This window comes from Bufo bufo, chromosome 1 (genome assembly GCF_905171765.1).
Source record: "Bufo bufo chromosome 1, aBufBuf1.1, whole genome shotgun sequence".
Lineage (NCBI taxonomy): Eukaryota > Metazoa > Chordata > Amphibia > Anura > Bufonidae > Bufo > Bufo bufo.
Genome location: NC_053389.1, coordinates 201,801,511 through 201,824,340, shown reverse-complemented (window position 1 = coordinate 201,824,340; position 22,830 = coordinate 201,801,511). Strand labels below are relative to the sequence as shown.

Sequence of the window (22,830 nt, the reverse complement as noted above, 5' to 3'; positions counted from 1 at the left end):
TCTTAGTTAGGGTCTTATTTTTAGCGGTATGAGGTGACGGTTTGATTGGTACTATTTTGGGGGGCATACGCATTTTTGTTCGCTTGGTGTTGCACTTTATGTGATGTTAGATTACAAAAAATGGCTTTTTTGGCACAGTTTTTATTTTATTTTTATTACGGTGTTCACATGAGGGGTTAGGTCATGTGATATTTTTATAGAGCTGGTTGTTACGGACACAGCGATACCTAATATGTATACTTTTTTTTTTTTACACTTTGCGGCCCCCATAAGGTCATACAAGACCTCTGGGGGACATTTAACTCCATTTTTTTTTTTTCACTATTGATTTCTCCTGTAACTGTGGCTGACATAGTAGCCCCAGTTACAGGGGAAATACAGCCCCCAGAGAGGCTGTACAGCAGAATACAATGCTGTACAGCCTCAGTGCAGGGCTGATTGAGGTCTTCAGAAGACCCGACAGCTCCTGCACTCTCCCGACCCCGGCGATCACATGACCACCGGGCCGGGACAGGAAGTGCATATCTGTATACACAGTGCTCGCTGAGCGCTGTGTATACAGCGATCTAGAAGGCAGGGACACCTGGGAAATGTCCCTGCCTTCCCTATGGGTTGCCCTGCTGTCCCTGATAGCAGGCTCCCCGCTTGGCAGCTGCACGATTAGCGTGCAGCTGCCATCTCTGAATGGACGTTTTAGAACGTCCATTTAGAGATAAACAACCGCCCATAGGACGTTTATATCCTATGGGCGGCCGGGAACTGGTTAAAAATTGGATCTCCTGTCACAAGTTTGAAAGGCCCAGTTATTTGTAGAGTCAGTACTGAAAGACTGAAATTGTTGGAACAGTAGTACGGCAATATTAGTAAATGGCAATATCTTGGTACAGTGGTAAGTAGGGGCAGTTTTGTTAAAATACCAGTGCAGGTAACTTTCCCCCATTCGCTTACCCTGTTCTTTAAAGCAAGAGGAAGACTCCAGCCATGAATCTGTGCTCTCCCGTGCTCACTCCAGATATGAGAACGAATCTGACGATAATGTTCTTGTTTCTTTCCTCGTAATGACAAAGAGTCAACGTCACTGAAGAAAAGACAAACATAAAACCAGTGGTATTTTTTTCAGACTAAACTGATCAGAAGTTCACAATAATATACATGTGTATAATACACTGCAAAACACCTGCATTGAAGTGAATCAGGCCTGTCAGGGTAATGATGACAGGCATCTCATTAGAATCTGCCTTGGGGGCATAGTCTATTAGGTTAAGGGTCCATTCACACGTCCGCAAAAAGGGTCCGCATCCATTCCGCAATTTTGCGGAACAGGTGCGGACCCATTTATTTTCAATGTGCTGTCCGCATCCTTTGCGGATCCGCCAAAAAATAGCGGATAAGAAAAGGCATTTTCTATGAGAGTGCCGGCAATGTGCAGGCCGCAAAATGCGGAACTCACTTTGCTGATGTCTGTGTTTTGCGGATCCGCAAAACACATACGGACGTGTGAATGGACCCTTACACAGATGGTAGATCCAACGGCTCATTCTTGGGTCCCCAGCTGCCATAGTAACTCATCATGTCGTTGGGAGAAGACAGGGCCATGGGGTGACAGAGGGAGCATGATCTGAGTTACCTGTAGCTGTAGGCTTCAGCTGACACTTGCTATTGATGGTGCAGGCTAGGTCCCGAGCCTGTGCCATCTATGCTCCTTACGTGCATGCCAGTTCATAGAAAGGCTTCTCATCAGGGCCAAAACATGTTAAAAAAATATATATTGCCATATGACAAGATGTCATGTTCTCAAGGGTGAGAAGCCATAGTTTAGAGGATTACCAATAAAATATAGACGTCAGTGGTTCTATCTTATAGAGAACCTGCTACCAGATTTATGCTGATGTGAGTGCAGCATAAACTGGTGACACTTACCTTGAGTAAAACACTAGGTCACTTACTTAAACTAACCCAGTGAATTTTGCTAAAATCTGTAAGCAACCTCTCCAGCGTGAGACGAGAACTGGAGTCCGTTCAATACTGAGCAAGAGCTAGGGAGTCCTCAGATTCATGAGCTTCCAGCAGTTCTATCTCTTTGCCCCGATTGACAGGTCTCCTCCTATAGCAATCAGTGGACGGGGGCAGTGTACAATACAGCTCAACTAACCCAAAATGGCTGGATCAGTTCGAGTAAGTCACCCAGCGTCTTGCTCAAGTTATCTGTCACCAGTTTGAGATCAGAGTAACAGAGAAGGTTATATTGTCCCATCTTGTAATGAACAACAATGGCGCTTGTGCAAGATTTCGTCCTAGCGTGTACTGGCGATCTCTGTAGTACTCACCCTCCCCAGTCTTCTTTTCTGGAAGCGGCACTTCACTGTCCTGACCGCATACAGCGTCAAGACGCAGTGCGCGCACTATGACCTGACGCTGCATGCAGTCAGGTCACAGAGCAGCTCAGGCCGGGAAGACAGGGGAGCGCAACTTCTGCCGGAGGTGAAGAGGACCCGAGGCGCAGGATAGGTAAAAGGATGTTTTTATTCTAATCTGATCGAGGGCTGATCTGAGATCTGATAGGGGTCTGACAATGAGGGCTGATCTGAGGTCTGATGGGGATCTAACATTGAAGTCTGATCTGAGGTCTGATGGGGGTCTGACAATGTGGGCTGATCTGAGGTCTGATGGGGGTCTGACATTGTGGGCTGATCTGAGGTCTGATGGGGATCTAACATTAAAGTCTGATCTGAGGTCTGATGGGGGTCTGACATTGTGGGCTGATCTGAGTTCTGATGGGGTTCTGACATGGAGGGCTGATGTGATGTCCTGATAAAGGGGTCAGGTGTGATGTCCTGATATGGGGGCCTGATCTGACGTCCTGATATTTATGGGGGTCTGATCTGATGTCCTGATATTTATGGGGGTCTGATATGAGGTCTGATGAAAAATATATTTTTCTCCTCTTAAACCTGGGGTGCGTCTTATCACCGGGTGCATCTTATAAAGCAAAAAATACGCTACTTGTAGAGGCAGTGTGGGGAAAACACAGAGCATCTTCTTACACGTTCCCTTTAAGAAAGAATTGCATGCAGTACAAATTTCCAGTGCTAGGTAATGTGACATAAGTGTGCTGTAGAATACCGAATGCCACCAGGCTCATCTGTGATACAGCATAACCCCTACATGCCTTGTCACATGTCAGTGAAATTACTAGTAGTGTTTTATGATTATTGGGGCTGGCCACCCTCTGGTTACTGTTGACCAATGTGTTTGACGATGATTATATTGCACTTACTAATACAGTCTTTGTTGAAATTCTGTGCTATTTTTTATAATTTAATAAGGTACACCCCCTTGTTTGCCAAGTCTTTTGTGTTGTCCACACATAGGTCTTGTCCATAAAATCACCGCTGATAGAGGGACATGTGACCAGGCACATCACCTCCATGTGAGGTCTCCTCCATTCAGATACACTGGGGGAAATTTATCAAACTGGTGTAAAAATAGAACTGGCTTAGTTGCCCATAGCAACCAATCAGATTCCACCTTTCATTTTTCACAGCTCCTTTGGAAAATGAAAGGTGGAATCTGACTGGTTGTTATGAGCAACTAAGCCAGTTCTACTTTACACCAGTTTGATAAATCTCCCCCACTGGACTATGCCTGCTATCTGCACTTGCACAGTTGGGAGCTAAGTGCAGAGTTTTTGAATAGAGGAGTCACTCTATGGGCAGTATATTAGAGAATGGAGTACCGCACACTGTTTTACTCTTCCAGGTGCCAGCAAAGACCCAACGGTCATCCACCAATAGTATAAATATGCGGCTCACAGTAATTTTATTTAGTGATTTTCACAATAAGAACTTCATCATCCAGTTTATAGGAAATAAAAAACTGTGTAACCACTATCCATATATGAGACGGACATTTCGGTACATAGGGACCTTCTTCAGCAGCTCAGAGTTTCTATAGGAAAATAATAGCACATCTATAATGAGGTATCTGAACCCTTTGTGATAAATGAAGTATTCAATATGGATATATATACACAATTGATTATATACATAGTGAGGATAAAGGCCAATATATAGAGGAAAAGTGGTGGAAGGGAGAGTATAGGAGGAATCCTGTGTGAGGGTGTAAGGAAAATATAGGCCAAAATGTCATTTTGCTCTATGGTTTCCTATAAACTGGATCATGGAGCTCTTATTGTGAAAATCACTAAATAAAATTACCTTTAAATTGCAAAGAATATTCCGTGTGCTGCATATTTATACTATTCTCTATAGACAGGGCCTCTATGTGGACCGCACAGAAGATTTGCCTAACAAGGGGACATGGCTTATGAAATATAGCAAACAGCACCTAATATCAATAAAGGCTACAATAGTAAGTGCCATGTAGACATCTGACATCCACATTGGTCAACAGTAGTCAGAAAGTGGGCAACCCCTTTACACAACTGTTTAAGAAGACGAGAGCAAGCCACTCACTCGGAGGTATTAGGAGCATATAAATTCACAGACTGATTTCGTGTAACACTGTTTCCATCAGTAGAATACATTATAGCAGCAGAAGACTTGGCTCGGATAAGTACTGGAGAAGGCGTTGGTGGTGGTGTTACTGCTCTCCCTTGTGGTCCAGTAGAAGAACTAAATAGTCTGTCAAATCTGTACAAATAAAGCAAGATTTTAAAAATGCCACTATAGTCAGGTGAAACATTTAGTAGAACACACAGCAAGCATTTACATATAAAAAATGAATCAAAATAGCTTTTCAAATAAATAAAAATAAGTAAATATATTAATTATGTCTTCAAAAACCACCTGTAGACCTCCCCTCATGCTATCAAAACAGCTCTGACCCAGTGTGGCATTGAGCACACAAGCCTTCTGAAGGTGTCTTGTATCTGGAACGGAGATGTTAGAAGCAAGTTCTCTGTGGATCGGACTTGTTTTTCCAGCAACTCAACACCATGAACTCTACGTCATGTTCCTCAAAGGAGTGCTGAACAATTTTTGCCGTACGGCAGAACGCATTACCCTGCTGAAAGTGCTCACTTGCCATTAAGGAATACTGTTGGCGTGAAGGGGTGTACATGGTCTCCAACCATGTTTTGGTAGACAGCACAGCCACATTGCCAAGAACATCAAATTGCTCCTGTCAGCTTGCCTCCTTCTCATAGTGCAGTCTGGTGCCATCTGTTCCCCAGGTAAGTGATGAGCATGCACCAGGCTGTCCACATGACGAAAATTAAAACTATCAGACCAAATCTATTTTTTCCATTGCCTCCACGGTCCAACTCTGATGCCCTCTGTACCTGCTTAGGGCAGTGGAGAGGGTTCACCATTGGCACTGGTCTGCAGCTACAGACCCATAAACAGCAAAGTTGTGATGCACTCTGCGTTCTGACACATTTCTATCGTAGCCATTAACTCGCAATTTGTGGGATGGGGCCAGACAAGCTAGCCTTCATTATCTAGGCATGTCAATGAGCATGTCGCTGATTCACCGGTTGTCCTTCCTTGGACTATTTTTGGTAGGTGGTAAATCAATCACTGCATATCAGGAACACCCTACAAGTCCAACCATTTTAGAGATCTTTTGACCCAGTCTTCTAGCCGTCTTGGCTCTTGTTAAAATAGCTTAAATGCTTATACCGTACGTAAACTTCAAGAGCAGACTGTTCACATGCAGCCCAACATATCCCACATAACACTGTAGCATTTTTCATCAAAATATCAAATGTATTTCCATCTCCTGGCTGGTGCCATTAGTACGCCTCAGGTTGATCAGTAAATAAGGGAATGAGTGAGTAATGGAGATGGTTTATCGACATCAGAAAATTATCTAAGAGCAAAAATATTAACCTGGAATGAACTAAAGGGCAACTTAACGTGGGACGAAGATGAGCAAATGCTAAAATGCAAACAGCACACAAGCTGTAACCAGCCTCACTGTGTAAATAAATGAAAGCTTAATATACACTTCACTCACCTATGCGGTTTGTTACGTTGCCAAGCGATAGAGTTAATATATGCTAAGTTATCATATACCTCATGCTTGTTGAACAGCAGACAGTGCCAAAATATTTTCAGCACTGAACAGAGAATGTACTCATTCACATGGGCCTTAACCCCGTGGAAAAACTGTCTAATTTCCATTTGACATCACAAAAAACCTATAGAAACTTAAAACTACCTACAAAATTCCATTACAATTCCTATCATTACAAGATAAAATAAAATCTCTATTATTGGAATCACAATGTCCACAGCCTTGATCTGCCGGCGGTCTGCAGTTAAGAAGCCGAGTTGTACTTCTAAGCTGAACCATCTGGAGAACATCTGTCTGGGCTACAGGGTTCGACGCAATTCTTAAAGACAAATTCATACCTCAGACATTATATGTAGCAGGATATACCGCACCTTAAATATCTGATAAAGTCAGGTGATCGCATGTTAAAATTCCCATATTAAAAATAAATAAAGATAATTGCTATTGGCTACGTCCCAAAATGCCCAAACTATTATGGAGGGCATTATCGCTATTGAGCGTACTGTAAGTGTCACTATTACTACTAAGGGCAGTCTGGGAGCACTGGGGGGACTAGCTATATGGCAGTATATTTTCTGCATAGTAAATTGGGTGCATTGGAGACACAGTATTTGGAGTAGAAGCAGAATTACAATGTCGGGGCACCAGGAGGGGGAGGATGATGTAAAACTGAGGAATCTAAGATGTACGTGTGCCAGACTCTGCAGAAACAAGACACAGCTGAAAGATGTCATCAAGGCAGTCTGGGCCGAATGGAGAAGATGAGGAAAGAGAACGTCTACATCAGAGAAGTCCCCGGTCTTAATAACCCCAATATCTGGCTTTGGATCAGACGACGTTATGAAGAGACGCAGGCCTCTACATAACTTTGGCGCATCCAGCGCCAGTCTAAATGTAAGACTTCTTCCTAGCGGTCTTACATTTAGACCATTTTCTACACCTAAAACAGGCATAGAAAATTGAGAATGTGGAACACAGAGCTGACCACAGCACTCTCCCAAGTAGCTTTATTGGGTGCGTGTCCCCAGGTTGGTCTCCCTCCACCAGGGTCACCAGATATACTTTTGTATCAATGTAGGAGACAGCACACCAATGAGTTTTTTTGATTGCTTCTTTTAGTTAGTTCATTTCAGGTATTTTTTTCAGCACCAGTGGTATCAAATATACATCAGTGCAACGTATCGGGCCGTTTATTTGGTTCCCTTTTTCAAGCTGATCCGGTGTACGGCCATGTCTGGTGTGCATGCATGGCCGCACACCGGATCAGCTTGGAAAAGGGCACCAAATAAAAAGGGCCCGATACTCCTACATACATACATTAGAAATTGGTGAATGAGACAGGCCTGCTGGCCCATCCCCTTCCCCGGCCACTATTTTAGACCTGGCGTGAGCGGGGTGAAGTTGCAGATATTTGCACCTGAAATACGCCTAATTTAGGCATATTTCAGCATAGTAAATGAGCCCCAAACTTTATACATATAATTTTGATTTCTAAGGCTACTTTTACACTATTCAATGGGGACAAAACGGAAATTAACAGACTGGAATTCTCCAAAATGTATTCTGTTCCATTTGGTTGCGTTCCCATACCGGAGAGCAAACTGCAGCAAGCTGTGGTTTTCTTTCCGTCAGGGGATGCGGAGAAAGACAACACGACCTACAATGGATCCGTTTTCTCAGACACAATAGAAAATGGATCCGTTCCCCATTGACTTTCATGATGTTAAAAATAATACAACCGGACCCGTTCATAATGGATGCAGACGGTTGTATTATCAGTAATGGAAGCGTTTTTGCTAAACCATGACGGATCCAGCAAAAACACTAGTGTGAAAGTAGCCTAAAGCTATGTTAAAGACCGGTACACTTACACCTTCCAGAAGGAAGACTTTTTCATCTGTACATCTTGGACCTCCTTGGAAGCCCTGCAAAAAAATAACAAAAATAATATCTCGTGAAATAATAGTCATAAAAGCACAAATATCATTAACCTATATTTTCACATAAGTCATTGCTTTAAAGGCTATGTACACCATGAAATCCTAAGCGGCTCCTGGATTACAAGCAGCCATGGCCTTTAAAGGCTATGTACACCTTTGGAGGCAATTTTTGTTTATGATTGCATTTTACTCATTTTTGGCTAAAAAACTTATTTTCAAATGGTCTTTATTAAAAACATTGAGCCATTCTGTTACAATAGGTTAACTGTTTTTCTAACTGTGTGACTGGTACTTTCCCTTTCATTTTGTGCCGGTCATCTAATAAGCCTTATCTCTAAAATACTGAGAGGTCATAAACACTTATTTAACCCTTCAGTGACCACCCATACATGTTTTTACTGCGGACACTAAGGGGCCTTAGGCTGAGCCGCCGCTTTTTCACATGAGAGCCGCGGCCCTGCTTTAACAGCCCAAACCGGCAGGAGTGCCGATGCTGGCTGTTTCACACTTTACATGCCGTGGGCAAAGGCGCCCGCCGTATGTAAAGTGCTGACAGAGGAAGCAGACTCCCTCTGTCTCCCATCGGCACCCCGCAAATGCGAACGCAGGGTGCCGATGTGTGTGAAGGCTGGGACTATTACTGTAAGTCATGAAAAATGACAAAAAAACAAGATTTTTGTATAACTTACCAGTAAAATCTCTTTCTCGCTCTTTCCTTGGGGGACACAGAAGACCTTGGGTATAGCTCATCTCCCTAGGAGGCGTGACACTAAGTGAAGACTGTTAAGCCCCTCCTCCACAGCTATACCCTCAGCCTGGAGAGAGAGACTGCCAGTTGCGTGTCCAAGTAGTGAGAAAAGGCAAAGTCCAAAAATTGGAACCAACAAGCCAACTACCCAAAGGGTAAAACAAACTCGGAAACAGTCAGAGAAGAACAAAGAATGGGTGGGTGCTGTGTCCCCCAAGGAAAGAGCGAGAAAGAGATTTTACTGGTAAGTTATACAAAAATCTCGTTTTCTCGCCCAGTTTCCTTGGGGGACACAGAAGACCTTGGGACGTTCAAAAGCAGTCCAAAGGGGGAGGGACCACAGCACCAAGGCGAAGCACCCGAAGGCATCAAAAAACCGCCGCCTGCAGACCAGGCGGCCCAAAACAGCATACGCCGAAGCCCGAGTATGCACCCTGTAGAACTCGGTAAGGTGTGCAAGGAAGACCAGTGACCGCCTTGCACAAATGCATGGCCGAAGCCTAATGCCTCCGGCCCAGGAAAAAACCGACAACTCTGGCCAAATGAATGGTGACACCAAAAGCAGAACCCTGCCCTTGGTGCGGCAACCACAACAAGAGCCACTCTGAGAAAGCGGAGGAAAGCCACCCTGGAGGCCGTCAACCCTTTGCGCGGACCTCCTGGAAACACACCGAACGTCGACAAGAGTCGGAGATCTCCAAGTAAAAACTGCAAGGCCCAAACAACGTCCAAATCGGTGAAGTGTCCGTTCCCTGGGGTGGGAAGGGGAGGACGACTGCCTCAATGAAATGAAAGACAAACACCACCTTCAGAAGGAAGGAAGAGACGGAATGGAGAACAGCCCTGTCCTGGGGGAAGACAGAAGGCTCGGAACAAGAAGGGCCGCCACTCAGGCACCCATCAGAGACACGATGGCTACAGAAACCCAACTGTACAGGACAGAAGGAGTAGAGGGAACTTCTGTAACGGCTCCAAGGAAAAATTGGAGCGCCAAGAGCCCCGTATGTAGTTCCCAGGACGGTACCGGAGGACAGTACAAAGGAACCCAAGAGCCGCTCCATGGAAGAAGTTCCTGACAGGCCCAGAGGGTCGGGGAACGCTGAAAGAGGAAGGACAGGAATGACACTTGATACTTCAAACAACAGAGTCCCAGCCCCAGGTCCAGGCCGGACTGGAGAAAGACAGAACCATGGAGAAAGGCAGAGTGGGGGAACGCCCAGCTTCCCACAGAACCCCAGGTAAAGCCCTAAGTCCTACCACAGATCCTGGACGAAAAACTCGGCTAGAAGCGAACACTAGCGAGCCCCTAGAGTCGCCTGGGCAAGCGGGTGAAAACCCAATGATCAGGCGCAGACCAGTAACACGGGTAGAACAGTCGGTAGACTGATCCCGTCGGCCCCCGAGCAAGGTTGTCCCGTATCCCCCCAGAGTGGGGAAGCAGAAGGACAAACGGACAGGAACCGAAGGGTCCGCCCAGCAACCGCCAGGACAAGACAGGCTAAAGCCGAAGCCAATGTAGCCACCACAGGAAGACGGACTACAGTTCCGGTGTGGGAGATCTAAAGACAATCCTGACCAAATGGTAGTCCTCCCAAGTTACCGAGAAGGTGAATCCAAAGCAGAAACATTGCCTAGAATGGAAAAAACGCAATCTGCACCCAGCGGGAGGACAGAAAACGGTAGACCCGGTAACTAGGCACACAGCTAGTACAGCCAGTGTGGACAAGGGAGACTCAAAAGGAACACCAGAACCATCCACATAAACAACCATGCTCTCCCCAGAGGGAAGGGCAGTGAAGGAACAGCCTCTGAAGCGTGGCCGGAACAGACGCCACATCGGAATGATCTGTACCGAGTGGGAGCCAAACAGAGCCGGCGAGAAAAGGCAGGCGAGACAGAGGCCGGTATAACACCCTCCAACCGAAAGGGGGAGTGGGCAACAGAGAGGCCATAGGACAGCTCAAAAGCAGAACACCGCTACACAGAGACGCCCGGTTCACCGCCTCGCAGAAGGCGAATACCCTGAAGAACCCAAGGTGGAGGTCCCCCGGACCTGTATAAGCGAGCACCCAAGAGAAGTTGGGTGACCTTCCCAAGAAGAGCGGCCCGAACCTGGTAGCAGATCAGACTGAAGCACCGAGGGCGCCAATCCGGAAAGAATCATACCACACTGCACCCGAAGAAGAGGAAATGGTATTAGGCGAGGGGACCATAGTCCCGCCAGAGCCAACATAAAATGCGAAGGGCGCTGCAGACAGCGCTCTCGACCATGCGACCACTAGCACAGGGAAACAATGCCGCGGAAGGACAAATGGGCCAACGAAATGAATGAGTACCACCCAGCTCTGTGCAGTAGCGAACAGTAGAGCCCGTCTACTTAAATATAAGGTATTCATTTGTTATTTATTGGACAACACCTTAGGCTTACACAGATGGACAGAATGATCTCCTTAGAGAATAGCGCAAGGCTTGCGGCAATCATTGTATCCCAAGAGAAAAAGTATGTCGCAGGAGGAAAGGAGGCATACGTACGAGTAGCCCCGTAAGCAGTGAGAAGGCCAACCCACCTACGGGACGAGAAGGAAACAACGCACAAGAACGTCCGCTCACTGCAAAAATATCACTCAGCGAAGAGGGCCAGCCACAGAGTGCCACAGTATCTACGGGAGTACAAACTGAAAGGAGTTATGCACAAGACTAGTATGGTATGCGATGGAACGCAAACTGACCGCCCTGAAAAAGGGGGGAAATGTACCTGGCAAGCTGCAGTGGGCAAGAATGCAAAGGCCTGCCCCAAAAAGGGGGTGATGCCCAAGGCCGTACCTACGTCAGAGAAGTAGGGCATACCATACTTCGCCCAGAAAGGCGCCATGCACATGGCCACACAGTATCCAGCAGGAACGCAGGAGGTCCACCTAGTGAAAAAGGGGGGCATGCACAGGGCTATCTTAGCATTAAGTGAGTGTGCAACAATTCACCCAACCCGAAATTTCGTGAGAGTGTAACTACTCCGCCAATGAAGGGGAACATGTGCAAGTCCAGTACAGCACATACAAGGACAGCCTTGAATCTTGTGAGCGTGCAAAATTCCACCCATGGAATGAGGGGTGGTCACGCACAAGGCCAGCACCGTATCCAATGGGAGCGCAAGCGTTCCACCCATGTTAGAGGCCATGCTCAAGGCCAGCAACGTATCTGGTGAGAGTGTAGTATGCCGCCCAGAAAAGGAAGGGGGGGGGGGGGGGGTCATGCACATGGCCAGCATCGCATCCAGGGAGAATGCGAGCAGTCAGTGAGAATGTGTGTATGCCACCTGAAGGAGGCATGCCCATGGCCGGCAGCGAATCCAGTGAGAGTGCGTACACCGCCCACGGAAGAGGGTCATGTATATGGCCGGCCGCGGATCCAGAGAGAGTGCAAGCACCCCGCTATGTATAGGGGTCATGCACATGGCCAACAATGTACCGGCGAGAGAACAACCACCGACCGAGGGAGTGTATGTATGCCGCCACCCGGGAAGGAGGCATGCCCAAGGCCGGCAGTGAATCCAATGAGAGTACATCATACCGCCTATGTAAGGTGGTCATGCACATGGCTGGCAGTGAATCCAGTGAGAGTGCCGAATGCCGTCCACAGAAGGGAGTCATGCCTATGGCAGGCAGCGAATCCAGTGAGAGTGCCGTGTTCCACCTATGGAAGGGGGTCGTGCACATGGCCAGCATTGTATCCGGAGAAACTGCAGTAGGCCGCCAATGAAAGGGGGATCATGCACAAGGCCAACCCGCAGTTAGGGAGAGTGCAGTATCCCGCCCAGGAGGGGGGGTCCTGCACATGGCAGGCACCATAACTGGAGAGGGTGACGAATGTTGCCTACAGAAAAGGCATGCACTTGACCAGCGCCGTAGCGCGGAGAGGGCAAGAAACCGCCTAGAAGGGGAAAAAAGACCCTGGCAGCGCCGCAGCCGGGGAGCGCGACACCATGCCGCCTATGGAAGGGGGGCATGTATACAGGCAGCACTCTGAGATGAGGCTGCAGCGTCCTGCGCAGCCCACAAGTCATATATATAATAAATAATTTTTTTTTTTAACACACAGCCTCACTGAGGCAGAAAAAAATAAAATAAAAGGGGGGCCACCTACAGGGCACAGATCCACCCATACAGGCCCATCGGAAGCCGGCCTGTACCCAAAGGGTTAACAGGGATCCGGCCTGGGGGGCGGCACTGCGATCCTCTGGGGGCGGGGGAACCTCCAGGCGGGAAGAATTCGCGCCTGGAGAAGTTCCAGCCCCCTCCAACAGAGGCCTGAATTTTGCGGCCTAGTAGGCCGTGAAGCTGGGGCCTAAATTTTTAGCGGCGCCCGGCTGACCGGGGCCGCACAGTATTTAAAGTACCGGCCGGCCTACGGAGCGGCACATACCGGCCGCGGGTGCCCACCCCGCGGGCCGGAAGAGCCGGGGCCTAAATTTTTAGCGGCGCCCGGTTGACCGGGGCCGCACAGTACTTAAAGTACCAGCCGGGCCTACGGAGCGGCACATACCGGCCGCGGGTGCCCACCCCGCGAGCCGGGGACCCGGATAGAGCGGGATCGCGGCCTTTAAGTGGAACACAAGTTTTGCGGCGCCCGGCCGACCGGAATGTTCCGACGGTCGGCCGGGGCTGTTGAAGCGCTCATTTGCAGGCCGCGGTGCCCACCCAGCTGTCCGGAAGTGAGGACCCTGCACCCGGCAGCCATTTCACCCCTGGAGCGGGCCCCTGCCTAGAACAGCGCTCCATATGGCCGGCAGCTACAACCACCTTTCCCCTGGACCGGTGCCCGTGAGAGTAGGGAGGGTCAGTGGCAGCAAGGCGCGGGCCCTCTGGCCCTGAAGTAGTGGCCGGTAAGAGGGAGGGGGACCCTGAGACCGGGTCTGTGAGGGTGGGACGCCTGCATAACCCCTCCGTCAGGGGCAGCTAGTTGCGGACCTCCGCAGCTCCCTAGGCATTCCTCTTGTAGGAACAAGGGTGCCAATGTCCTGGAGGCCAGGAGAGAGGGAGCAGAATGTCGCCCTGCGACAGCCCAGGGGCCAGCCTAGGTCTAGCAGGGACAGAAGGGTCCATAGGCCCAGTATAGGGTCAGGCACGCAGGAGACCGGGGGGGACGGGGACGTAGGGCTGGAGAAGCCTCTCTCTCACCATAGTCGTCTTCACCCTCGGTCCGTTCCAGCAGGGTCGCCCCTTCAGGTACTGGCACCGTAGTGGCAGGACGCTGGGAGAGGGACTTGGCGTGCGGGCGACCCTTGCGCTGGCGGGATGTAGGGGAGCTGGGCTGCCCTGATCCACCTTGCCTTCTGTGGGGGAGGCAGCAGTGCGGATGACCGGCACTGGCGCAGCTCAACCCCGGGAGAACAGAGAGGTCTAGTGCGACTCTGTTATCCCTGATGATCTGGAACAAAAAGAAAATAAAAAAGTAAAAATCTAAAATTGAAACAAGGAGAAATCAGCCCTGCAGAGCAGGGAGTGTCTTGCCTCCTTGGACACTAAGCAAAAACTGGCAGTCTCTCTCTCCAGGCTGAGGGTATAGCTGTGGAGGAGGGGCTTAACAGTCTTCACTTAGTGTCACGCCTCCTAGGGAGATGAGCTATACCCAAGGTCTTCTGTGTCCCCCAAGGAAACTGTGCGAGAAAATTAAAAAAAAGCTCCCCCACATGTTTTGTATTGCCGCATCCGTAACGACCTAGACTACATAAATATCACATAAATTATCCCCTACAGTGAACGCCGTAAAAATAAAAAATTAACAAAAAAAATGACAGAATTGCTAATCTATTCTTAGTGGCCACCAAAAAAAAATTTATAACAAGTGATCAAAAAGCATCATTTACTTCAAAATGAAACCAATGAAAAATATAAGTTGTCCCGCAAAAATCAAGCACTCACACAAGTCCATAAAAAGAAAAAGAAAAAAGTTATGGGTCTTGGGAAGCAGAGATGCAAAAACATTTTTTTCCTTTTAAAAAAATGGGTTTTACTGCAAAAAAAGTAGTAAAATGTAAAAAAAAACTATATGTATTTGGTATCACTGTAATTGTACTGACCCAGAGAACAAAGATATTATATTATTTATACCGAAAGATGAACGCCGTAAAATTTATAATGTAAAAACACAGTGGCAGAATTGCTGTTTTTCCCATCTCCCTCCCAGAAATAGTTCATAAAAGTTAATCAGAAAGTTACGTGTGCCCCAAAATGGTGCCATTAAAAACTACAACTTTTCCCGCAAAAAGCAAGCCTTAATACACCTATATAGATGGAAAAATAAAGTTATAGCTCTTGGAATGCGACTATGAAAAAAGGAAGAAAAAACGCTTGGTCAGTAAGGCCAAAAACAGGCTGGTCACTAAGGGGTTAAGCCACATTCTTATGAGTAAGGGCTCATGCACACGATCATATGCCCTCCGAGACATACAGTCCGTGAGAGGGCCATATGTCCCGGAGCGGCATACATTGTGCGCACGGGAGCGCACAGCATCTTAGGTTACTATGATGCTGTGCGCATCAGACCGCCCGCGGGGGTATTGTTCCGCACTTATAATATCATATGTGTGCTGGACAATAGCCCCGCGGGCAGCACGATGCGCACAGCATCATAGTAACCTAAGATGCTGTGCGCTCCCGTGCGCACGATGTATGCCGCTTCGGGACATATGGCCCGCTCACGGACCATATGTTTCGGAGGGCATACCGTTGTGTGCATGAGCTCTAAGCTAAAGATTGAACTTTAATGTGTGTTTATAAGGTCATACGGATCAGAGATAAGGAGCCCTCGGCTCCCCAACTGATGGAAAAGAGAAAATCCAGAGGCTGTTTCTAGAGCATCTCAGCTATGTACACAAAAAAGGGCTCCATATTTTTAATAAAGACCAAGTGAAAAATAGATTTTTAGCTCAAAATTAGTGCAGTGCAATAATAAAAATAAATTTGCCTCCAAAGGTGTACATAGCCGTTAAATACAAAATAAGAAGCTAATGTTTTATGTAAATTGGATGACTCAAGGTATAAAGGACAAGATGGCCATCCCCATAATCATGTGCAGGAAATAGAATTGAACATTGTTTACAATAAGACTAGAAAAACGGGTAAAAAAAAATAAAAAATAAAAAATGTGTCAGTATCTGGTTTCATTTGATTAAAAAAACCTTGGTAAAACATTCCCTTTAAACTTAAGATCAATATTCTCCCATGTCGGTTTCTTTGTAACACTGACCTCAACATTTCAGTTCTGCGTATTGCATCCTGAAGTTCGATAAGTTTCTCCTTGTACTGGTTTCTTTCCATCAGCACACGCGCCATTTCTGCTCTGGTGAACCGTTTTCTCTGGGCAGCTGGAATGTCCACCTTTGAGGACAGAATGGTACAGGCAGCATCACCACCCAAATTCATTGTGGAGACATCTAAGTCAGTTAACCCCCTGAAGGGAATCTGCTACCAATATTTTGCAGATATAATGAATGCTAAGGTATTCAAACACTGTTTACACATGCCTTTGCTATCTTTATGTGCATTTCTGATTGCAAGAAAATTTTGTTTTTACTATATGCAAATGAGGCACAAAGTGCCCTTTCAGTCTCTGAAAGAGAGCAAGTCCCCTTCTTCAAAAAGCCCACCTTTTCCCAAATCCCAATACCTCTCCCGTGAACGCCTAACTCAGCACGGTCACCGATGCCTACCCCTCTGTCTGTGACACTGCCTCTCTACTGCGCAGGCACAGACTGGCAGCCTGCCTGACCCTGTACACCACAGCACATAGTGTGGCTATCGGCCTTACTGTATTATTGAGCATGCGCAGCACTGCTGGCTTCGTCTCTGCGGGAAAGCCAGAAGTGGAATTACCATAACAGTGGTACCACAGTGAAGTCAGCAACGCTGCGAATGCAAGGTATATACTACAGTCAGGCCGATGCCCACACTATGTGCTGTGGTGTGCAGACCCAGGTAGACTGCCAGTCTGCGCAGGATGAGGACACAGTGAAAAGGCAACGTCGCATAGAGATAGGGGCGCACCACGTGGGAGGTACTGGAAGTGGGGAAGAGGAGGGCATGGGTTCTTTAAAGAGGCAGACTTGATTGGAAACGCCCTGCTGGACACTGTGCCTCATTTGCATAAAGTACAAACTTCATTTTCTTGCAATCAGAAATGCACATAAAGATACCAAAGGTATGTTTTAAACCATGTTTGAGCACAACCTCACCTTAGCATTAGTTATTTAGGCAAAATATTGGTGACAGATTCAGACACTATACCTTTTCATCGCAGCAGTTAGTGGTTCTCCGGAAAAGATAAAAGAAAATAGTGAAAAAACATGTTATTATAAATAAACTCTTAAATGCCTTTCATTATTTATAATGGCTCGTTTGGTCTAGGGGATAATCAGTGAAGGAGTTAAAATGGCTGCTTTCTGATTCCTGGACATGGACACCGTCCTCCTAATTACACTGCAGGACGGCCATTGTGGGAATACAGAGCCCTATGTAAACTTCGGTCTCTGCAGCACAATATTATGTGTAGATGACAACCGTGTGCTTCAGGACAGAGTTCACCTCACCTCATACTCACAAGCTGAGGTGCTTTCTAATGACGCTCCTCACCTGTCATTAGGAGGATGCATTTCATGCTCATAAATCTGACAGCGGCCATTTTACTTCCTTTACTGATTGTCCCCTAGACAAAATGAGCCATTATAAATTATTAATGGCATTTAAGAGTTTATTTATAAAATGTTTTTCAGTATTTTCCTTTTTTTTTTTCAAGGAACCTTGTACAAAAGCACAGTGTTTTAGCAAGCAGGAGAGAATAAGCCCTGAACTGATGGCCCATGTGGGTTGTAATGGATTCTAAGCTGTTTAATGACAGCTGAGCTCCTGCACTAAAGCCCGGGTTATTGCAGTGTATTTCAGAAGTGACCAATCACAAGTTCAAATCCCATATAGTAAGACTAGAAAAATTGTAAAAAATAAAAAATAAATTGGAAAGAATAAGCCCTCATACAGCTCAGCTGATGGAAAAAATAAAAGTGTTATGGGTCCTGATACAGAGCGACAGAAAAATTCATTCTTCAATCTTGTTTTTATTGCCAAAAGTAGTGAAACCAAAACTATACATGTGGTATCGCTGTGATCATACAGCCCAGGGCGTAAAGTTATCATGTTCTTATACCACATGCAGAAAACTGTAAAAACAATAACCCCAGAAATCAATGGCGGAAATGCTTTTTTTTTAATCTTTAACCCCTCCCCCCCCCCCAAAAGTAATAATAAATATAATAAACAGAAGCAACAAAATATATGATATGTGCCCCCAAATGGTGCCATTATCAATAGAAAATGTTTCTGCATGTGCGCTTTACAGGGTATAGGGTGAGGTTAGCAGTCTTATTTTAGACATTTCTGGAAACTGCATTAAAAGGGTTTTCCCAGACTTTTATACTGATAGGTCATCAGTATCTGATCAGTGGGGGTCTGACACCCGGGACCCCTGCTGATTAGCTGTTTGAGAAAGCAGTGGCGCTCCTCTGATTGCCTCGGCCTTCAGTGCCGTACATTGTAAAGCGCTCAGCCCCATTCAATTCAACCACATGGCCTTGGAAAAGCGGAGAGAAGGCCGCAGCACTAATGTAAGTACGCTGCCTTCTCAGACAGCTGATTGGCAGGGGTCCCAGGTGTCACACTACCACCGATCAGATACTGATGACCTATCCAGAGGATTACCAGTTTGATGAACGTACCTCAGTATCCTCTCTGCATAACTTCCTTGCTTCATCCAGTTCAGTGCGAGTCCTTAAAATGAAGAAACACCCACTTAACACCAACAGCATTTAAATTGAAAATGAATCCTACTAAGTCGACATCCTGACTTATAAACCCAAAATATCTGCAATTTACGATATGTCCTTTGGCGGGTGATACTGTATCTTCTACTTTCTAATTGTCTCTTTTGCACTGCACAGAGTGCACATTGTGGGTGGCACTGCTAGGAGGGGGCACACTGTGACGGCTTAAAAAGGGGGGAGGGCTCTGTAACACCCATAAAAAAGAATGGAGACAATCGGGCATACGCCGGCGTTCACCGCAATTAGGCACAGAATAAGTGGAAGGGTGGCCGGCGAGTCCTCGGTAGAAGAGGTGGGACCTCCATCAGACTAATATGGCATATCGATGTCCAAGATGGGAATATCACTATAGGGAAAGGTGGATTACAGTCCGAAGAGAGAAGAATTAACACTGAAGCCTATTAGTCTACACTATTTTTGTAATGGCCGTCCCACGGCTGTTTTCAGAGCCGATTACAGTCTATGGGGACATTCACATGGGCTTTTTTTTTTTATGTCCTATTTGTGGCCGCTTTCACGACCAGCGGACCCCATTGAAATCAATGGGCCCATTTTTTATGGATGTATTGACAAGCGTACACCTGTCTAATGGTTGTTAAAAAACAGCCACAAGGGTCTTTCAGGAGTTGAAATAAAAAAAATTTAACATTTAAAAAAACACCTCATCCACTGATCCACGGAATGCAGCAAGATCCGCGCTCCCAGTGGCGTGACGTCACATTACGTCAGGTCCTGCTGCATCCAGTGAAGAGCGAGGGTTTGAGGAGCAAGTGTCCCCGCGTGTTCCTTTTTATTTTTTTTTTTTAATGTTGGCACTAGTGGGGGGGGGGAGCCAGGGGCATTATATATGGGGGTCAATATAGACAGATATAGATATATATAGGGGCACAACTGTGGGCCATTATATATGCTTGGAGGCACAACTGGGGGCCAATATCAATACTGGGGCACAACCTGGGAGCTATTATAACTACTGGGAGGCACTAAGGGGGGAATTATCTGTGCTGGGGGCACAAAGGGGTGCATTATTTATACTGGAGACCCTATGGGGGGCATAATATATATACTGAGGGCACTGCAGGTGTTGGAGCTTTAACTTAAACCCCAATGAAAATCATCACGACTCAAAATGGATGCAAAACGGCCGTTAAAAACGGACAGACAGACAGAAAATGGAGGCACGAATGACTGACAGCCAATCATCTGTGAATATAGTCGCAGATTCTCAGCTGTATGGAGCCCTATGTTAAATTGGTGACTTTTCTTGTACATATCTATCCAAGGCTGATACAGTGATCTACATAGAGCTGGAGGAAAAGAGCAGCGAGACAAGACCATTACGCAAGTTTGAAACGGGCAGGTTATTTTTTTTTTTAAAACAATAACACTATGAAGTATCTGCATAAGGGTGGATTCATAGTGAACTGTAGGTCAAAGGAATATGTTCCCGATGTATACCTTTTTTGTGGGATGTCTCTGTACGGTGTAGTCTACTGTGTTATTCTATTAAAGGGGTTTGGTGTAAGCTCTGCACCAGAGCTACATACACAGCACAGTCAGCATTGCACTTTAGTAGCGAGCTTCCTCCATTGAAATGTTGATTGTGCTGTGTAGCTCCTCCACTGTCGACACCGCACCGAACAGCTGATTGTTGGGGGTTCAAGGTGTCAGGCGTCTGCTGATCAGCTAGTGATGGCCTGAGGATAGGCCATCACTTACTAAAGGCTGGACAACAATAAAAATACACTGACATATACTGCCCCATGGAGGGCAAATGGACCCTCTTTTGGCCTCTGTCAGGTGAATGGAGACTATGTGTAAATGTAATGCACACACTGGGAGCTTCCCTAACATTGCTGAGATAAGGGGTTGATCCAGGGATTTATTCTGTTATATTTGGAGTGGGGATGGAATTTCTTCCCCACGCCACTGCAGAATAAAAGATTGAAGACTCGTGCCTTTTTCCGACCTATGTAACTGTGTTAGGTCTCTCGAAAGAAAAGCATCTTCAGTGTGTGAGATTAATATTTTCTATTGAGGCGCTCGGAAAAACCTCAGCTCCTGAATATATGCCCGAAGACAAGAATTAAATTCAAAAACATCTGACCTCACCATAGGTGAGCCAAACGCTTATTGTTAAGCTGCATGAATGCTTGAGTCATTCTTGGCAAAATAATGATCATAAAATGTTTTCTCTGATGAATGGAATGTCTACATTGAAATTTTGGACAAGCCAGTACCTCTCGGTAATAGTCTGGCTGACCACACGGTGTCCTCCCAGGGATTTACTAGAACCGCACTTTGATAAAACTACTGTTACACACTCACATCTGCAAATCCTGCTCCGTCTCTCGTAACTTGGACTCACAACGAGACAGATTTTGCATTACAGTGTCGATCTCGCTTTTCAGAGCCTCTCGCTCTGCCGTCAGCTCCTCCACCCTCGCAATGAGACTCTTCCTAGCCATATCAACTTCAGTCCTGTGGAAAAAATTAAGATGTAGAGAAAACTGAATATTTCTGTCACAACATGATTGCCATCCCTGACTGCCAATATTCTTTATTCCCATGCTAGATAAATCAATTAAAGGGGGAAACTATGTATAAGGACAGATGCCATAAGTAATGTGTCAGTTATGTTACATTTTAACCCCCCCCAGAAGTTAAATCAAAATTGGAAAAACGCTCCCCAAAACGTCCCTTTTTTATTGTAGATTTTGATTCATGGGTAAAGGAGAATTGATAACATGCACAGAAGTCCATGATATCATCTGCCTGGGGTCATGTGCAGGTAAAAGAGGAAGATTTTTTCCTCTCTTTCAGCAGCCAGTTATCACACGGACTGTCTCCTCTCTTCCATACTAGAGGATCACAGACAGCTAAAGGGGAGGGGCTATTTAACCCTTCATAGCTAAGGCTGGGGAGTAGACCAAGCTCACAGCGCTAGGTGATACAAATATATATATATATATATATATATATATATACACACACACACATACACACACAGTGCTGCCCATAATTATTCATACACCTGGCAAATTTTGACTTAAAGTTACTTTTATTCAACCAGCAAGTAATTTTTTTACGGGAAATGACATAGGTGTCTACCAAAAGATAATAAGACGATGTACAAGAGGCATTATTGTGGAAAAAAAACATTTCTCAGCATTTATTTACATTTGAGCAAAAAGTGTCCAGTCCAAAATTATTCATACCCTTCTCAATAATCAATAGAAAAGCCTTTATTGGCTATTACAGCAATTAAACGCTTCCTTTAATTGCAGACCAGCTTTTTGCATGTCTCCACAGGTATTTTTACCCATTCATCTTTAGCAATGAGCTCCAAATCTTTCAGGTTGGAGGGTCTTCTTGCCATCACCCTGATCTTTATCTTCCTCCACAGATTCTCCAAGTCTGGACTCTGGCTGGGCCACTCCAAAACGTTAATGTTGTTGTCTGCTAACCATTTCTTCACCACTTTTGCTGTGTGTTTTGGGTAATTGTCATGCGGAAATGTCCACTGGTGCCCAAGGCCAAGTTTCTCTGCAGACTGCCTGATGTTGTCGTTGAGAATCCTCATGTATTGCTCTTTTTTCATGGTGCTGTTTACTGTGATTAGGTTCCCTGGTCCATTGGCTGAAAAACACCCCCAAAGCATTAGGTTCCCACCACCATGTTTGACAGTGGGGATGGTGTTCTTTGGGTTGAAGGCTTCTCCTTTTTTACGCCAAATGAAGGAAACATCATTGTGACCAAACATCTGACCATAACACAGAAGACCAGAAGTCTTCTTCTTTGTCCAAATGAGCTTTTGCAAAGGCCAAGCGAGCTTTTGTGTGCCTTATCTGGAGAAGTGGCGTCCTCCTTGGTCTGCATCCGTGGAACCCAGCAGTGTGCAGTGTCTGTTGGAATGTCTGCCTTGAGACATTGCCACCAGTAGAGCCCAGATTCACCAGGATGGCCTTGGTGGTGATACTTGTATTCTTTTTCACCTCTTGTATTTTTTAATAATACTTTGCACTGTAGCCACTGGAACTTGAAAACATCAGAAATGGCCTTGTAGTTCTTTCCTGACTTGTGAGCAGCCACAATGCGCAGTCGCAGGTCCTCACTGAGCTCCTTGGTCTTAGCCATGACTGTCAACAAACCAACTGCAGAGAGCTGCTGTTTTTCACCTGTTGAGTTGATTAAAACAGCTGTTCCTAATTAATCAGGGTAATTAGGATGCTTTA

At 46.1% G+C, this 22,830-nt stretch overlaps 1 protein-coding gene across 1 annotated transcript in view; it reads right to left on the bottom strand.

Annotated features, from left to right (window-relative positions):
- Positions 1–22,830, bottom strand: part of LOC121002787 (C-Jun-amino-terminal kinase-interacting protein 3-like) — a 153,148-nt gene that overhangs the window by 67,185 nt on the left and 63,133 nt on the right. The window contains exons 10-15 of the mRNA XM_040434332.1: positions 20,924–21,076; positions 18,491–18,542; positions 15,973–16,103; positions 7,911–7,964; positions 4,476–4,652; positions 949–1,078 (exon numbers count right to left, since the gene is read on the bottom strand). Of these exons, the coding sequence (XP_040290266.1) occupies positions 949–1,078; positions 4,476–4,652; positions 7,911–7,964; positions 15,973–16,103; positions 18,491–18,542; positions 20,924–21,076 (697 nt within the window). The remainder of the gene's footprint in view (positions 1–948; positions 1,079–4,475; positions 4,653–7,910; positions 7,965–15,972; positions 16,104–18,490; positions 18,543–20,923; positions 21,077–22,830) is intronic.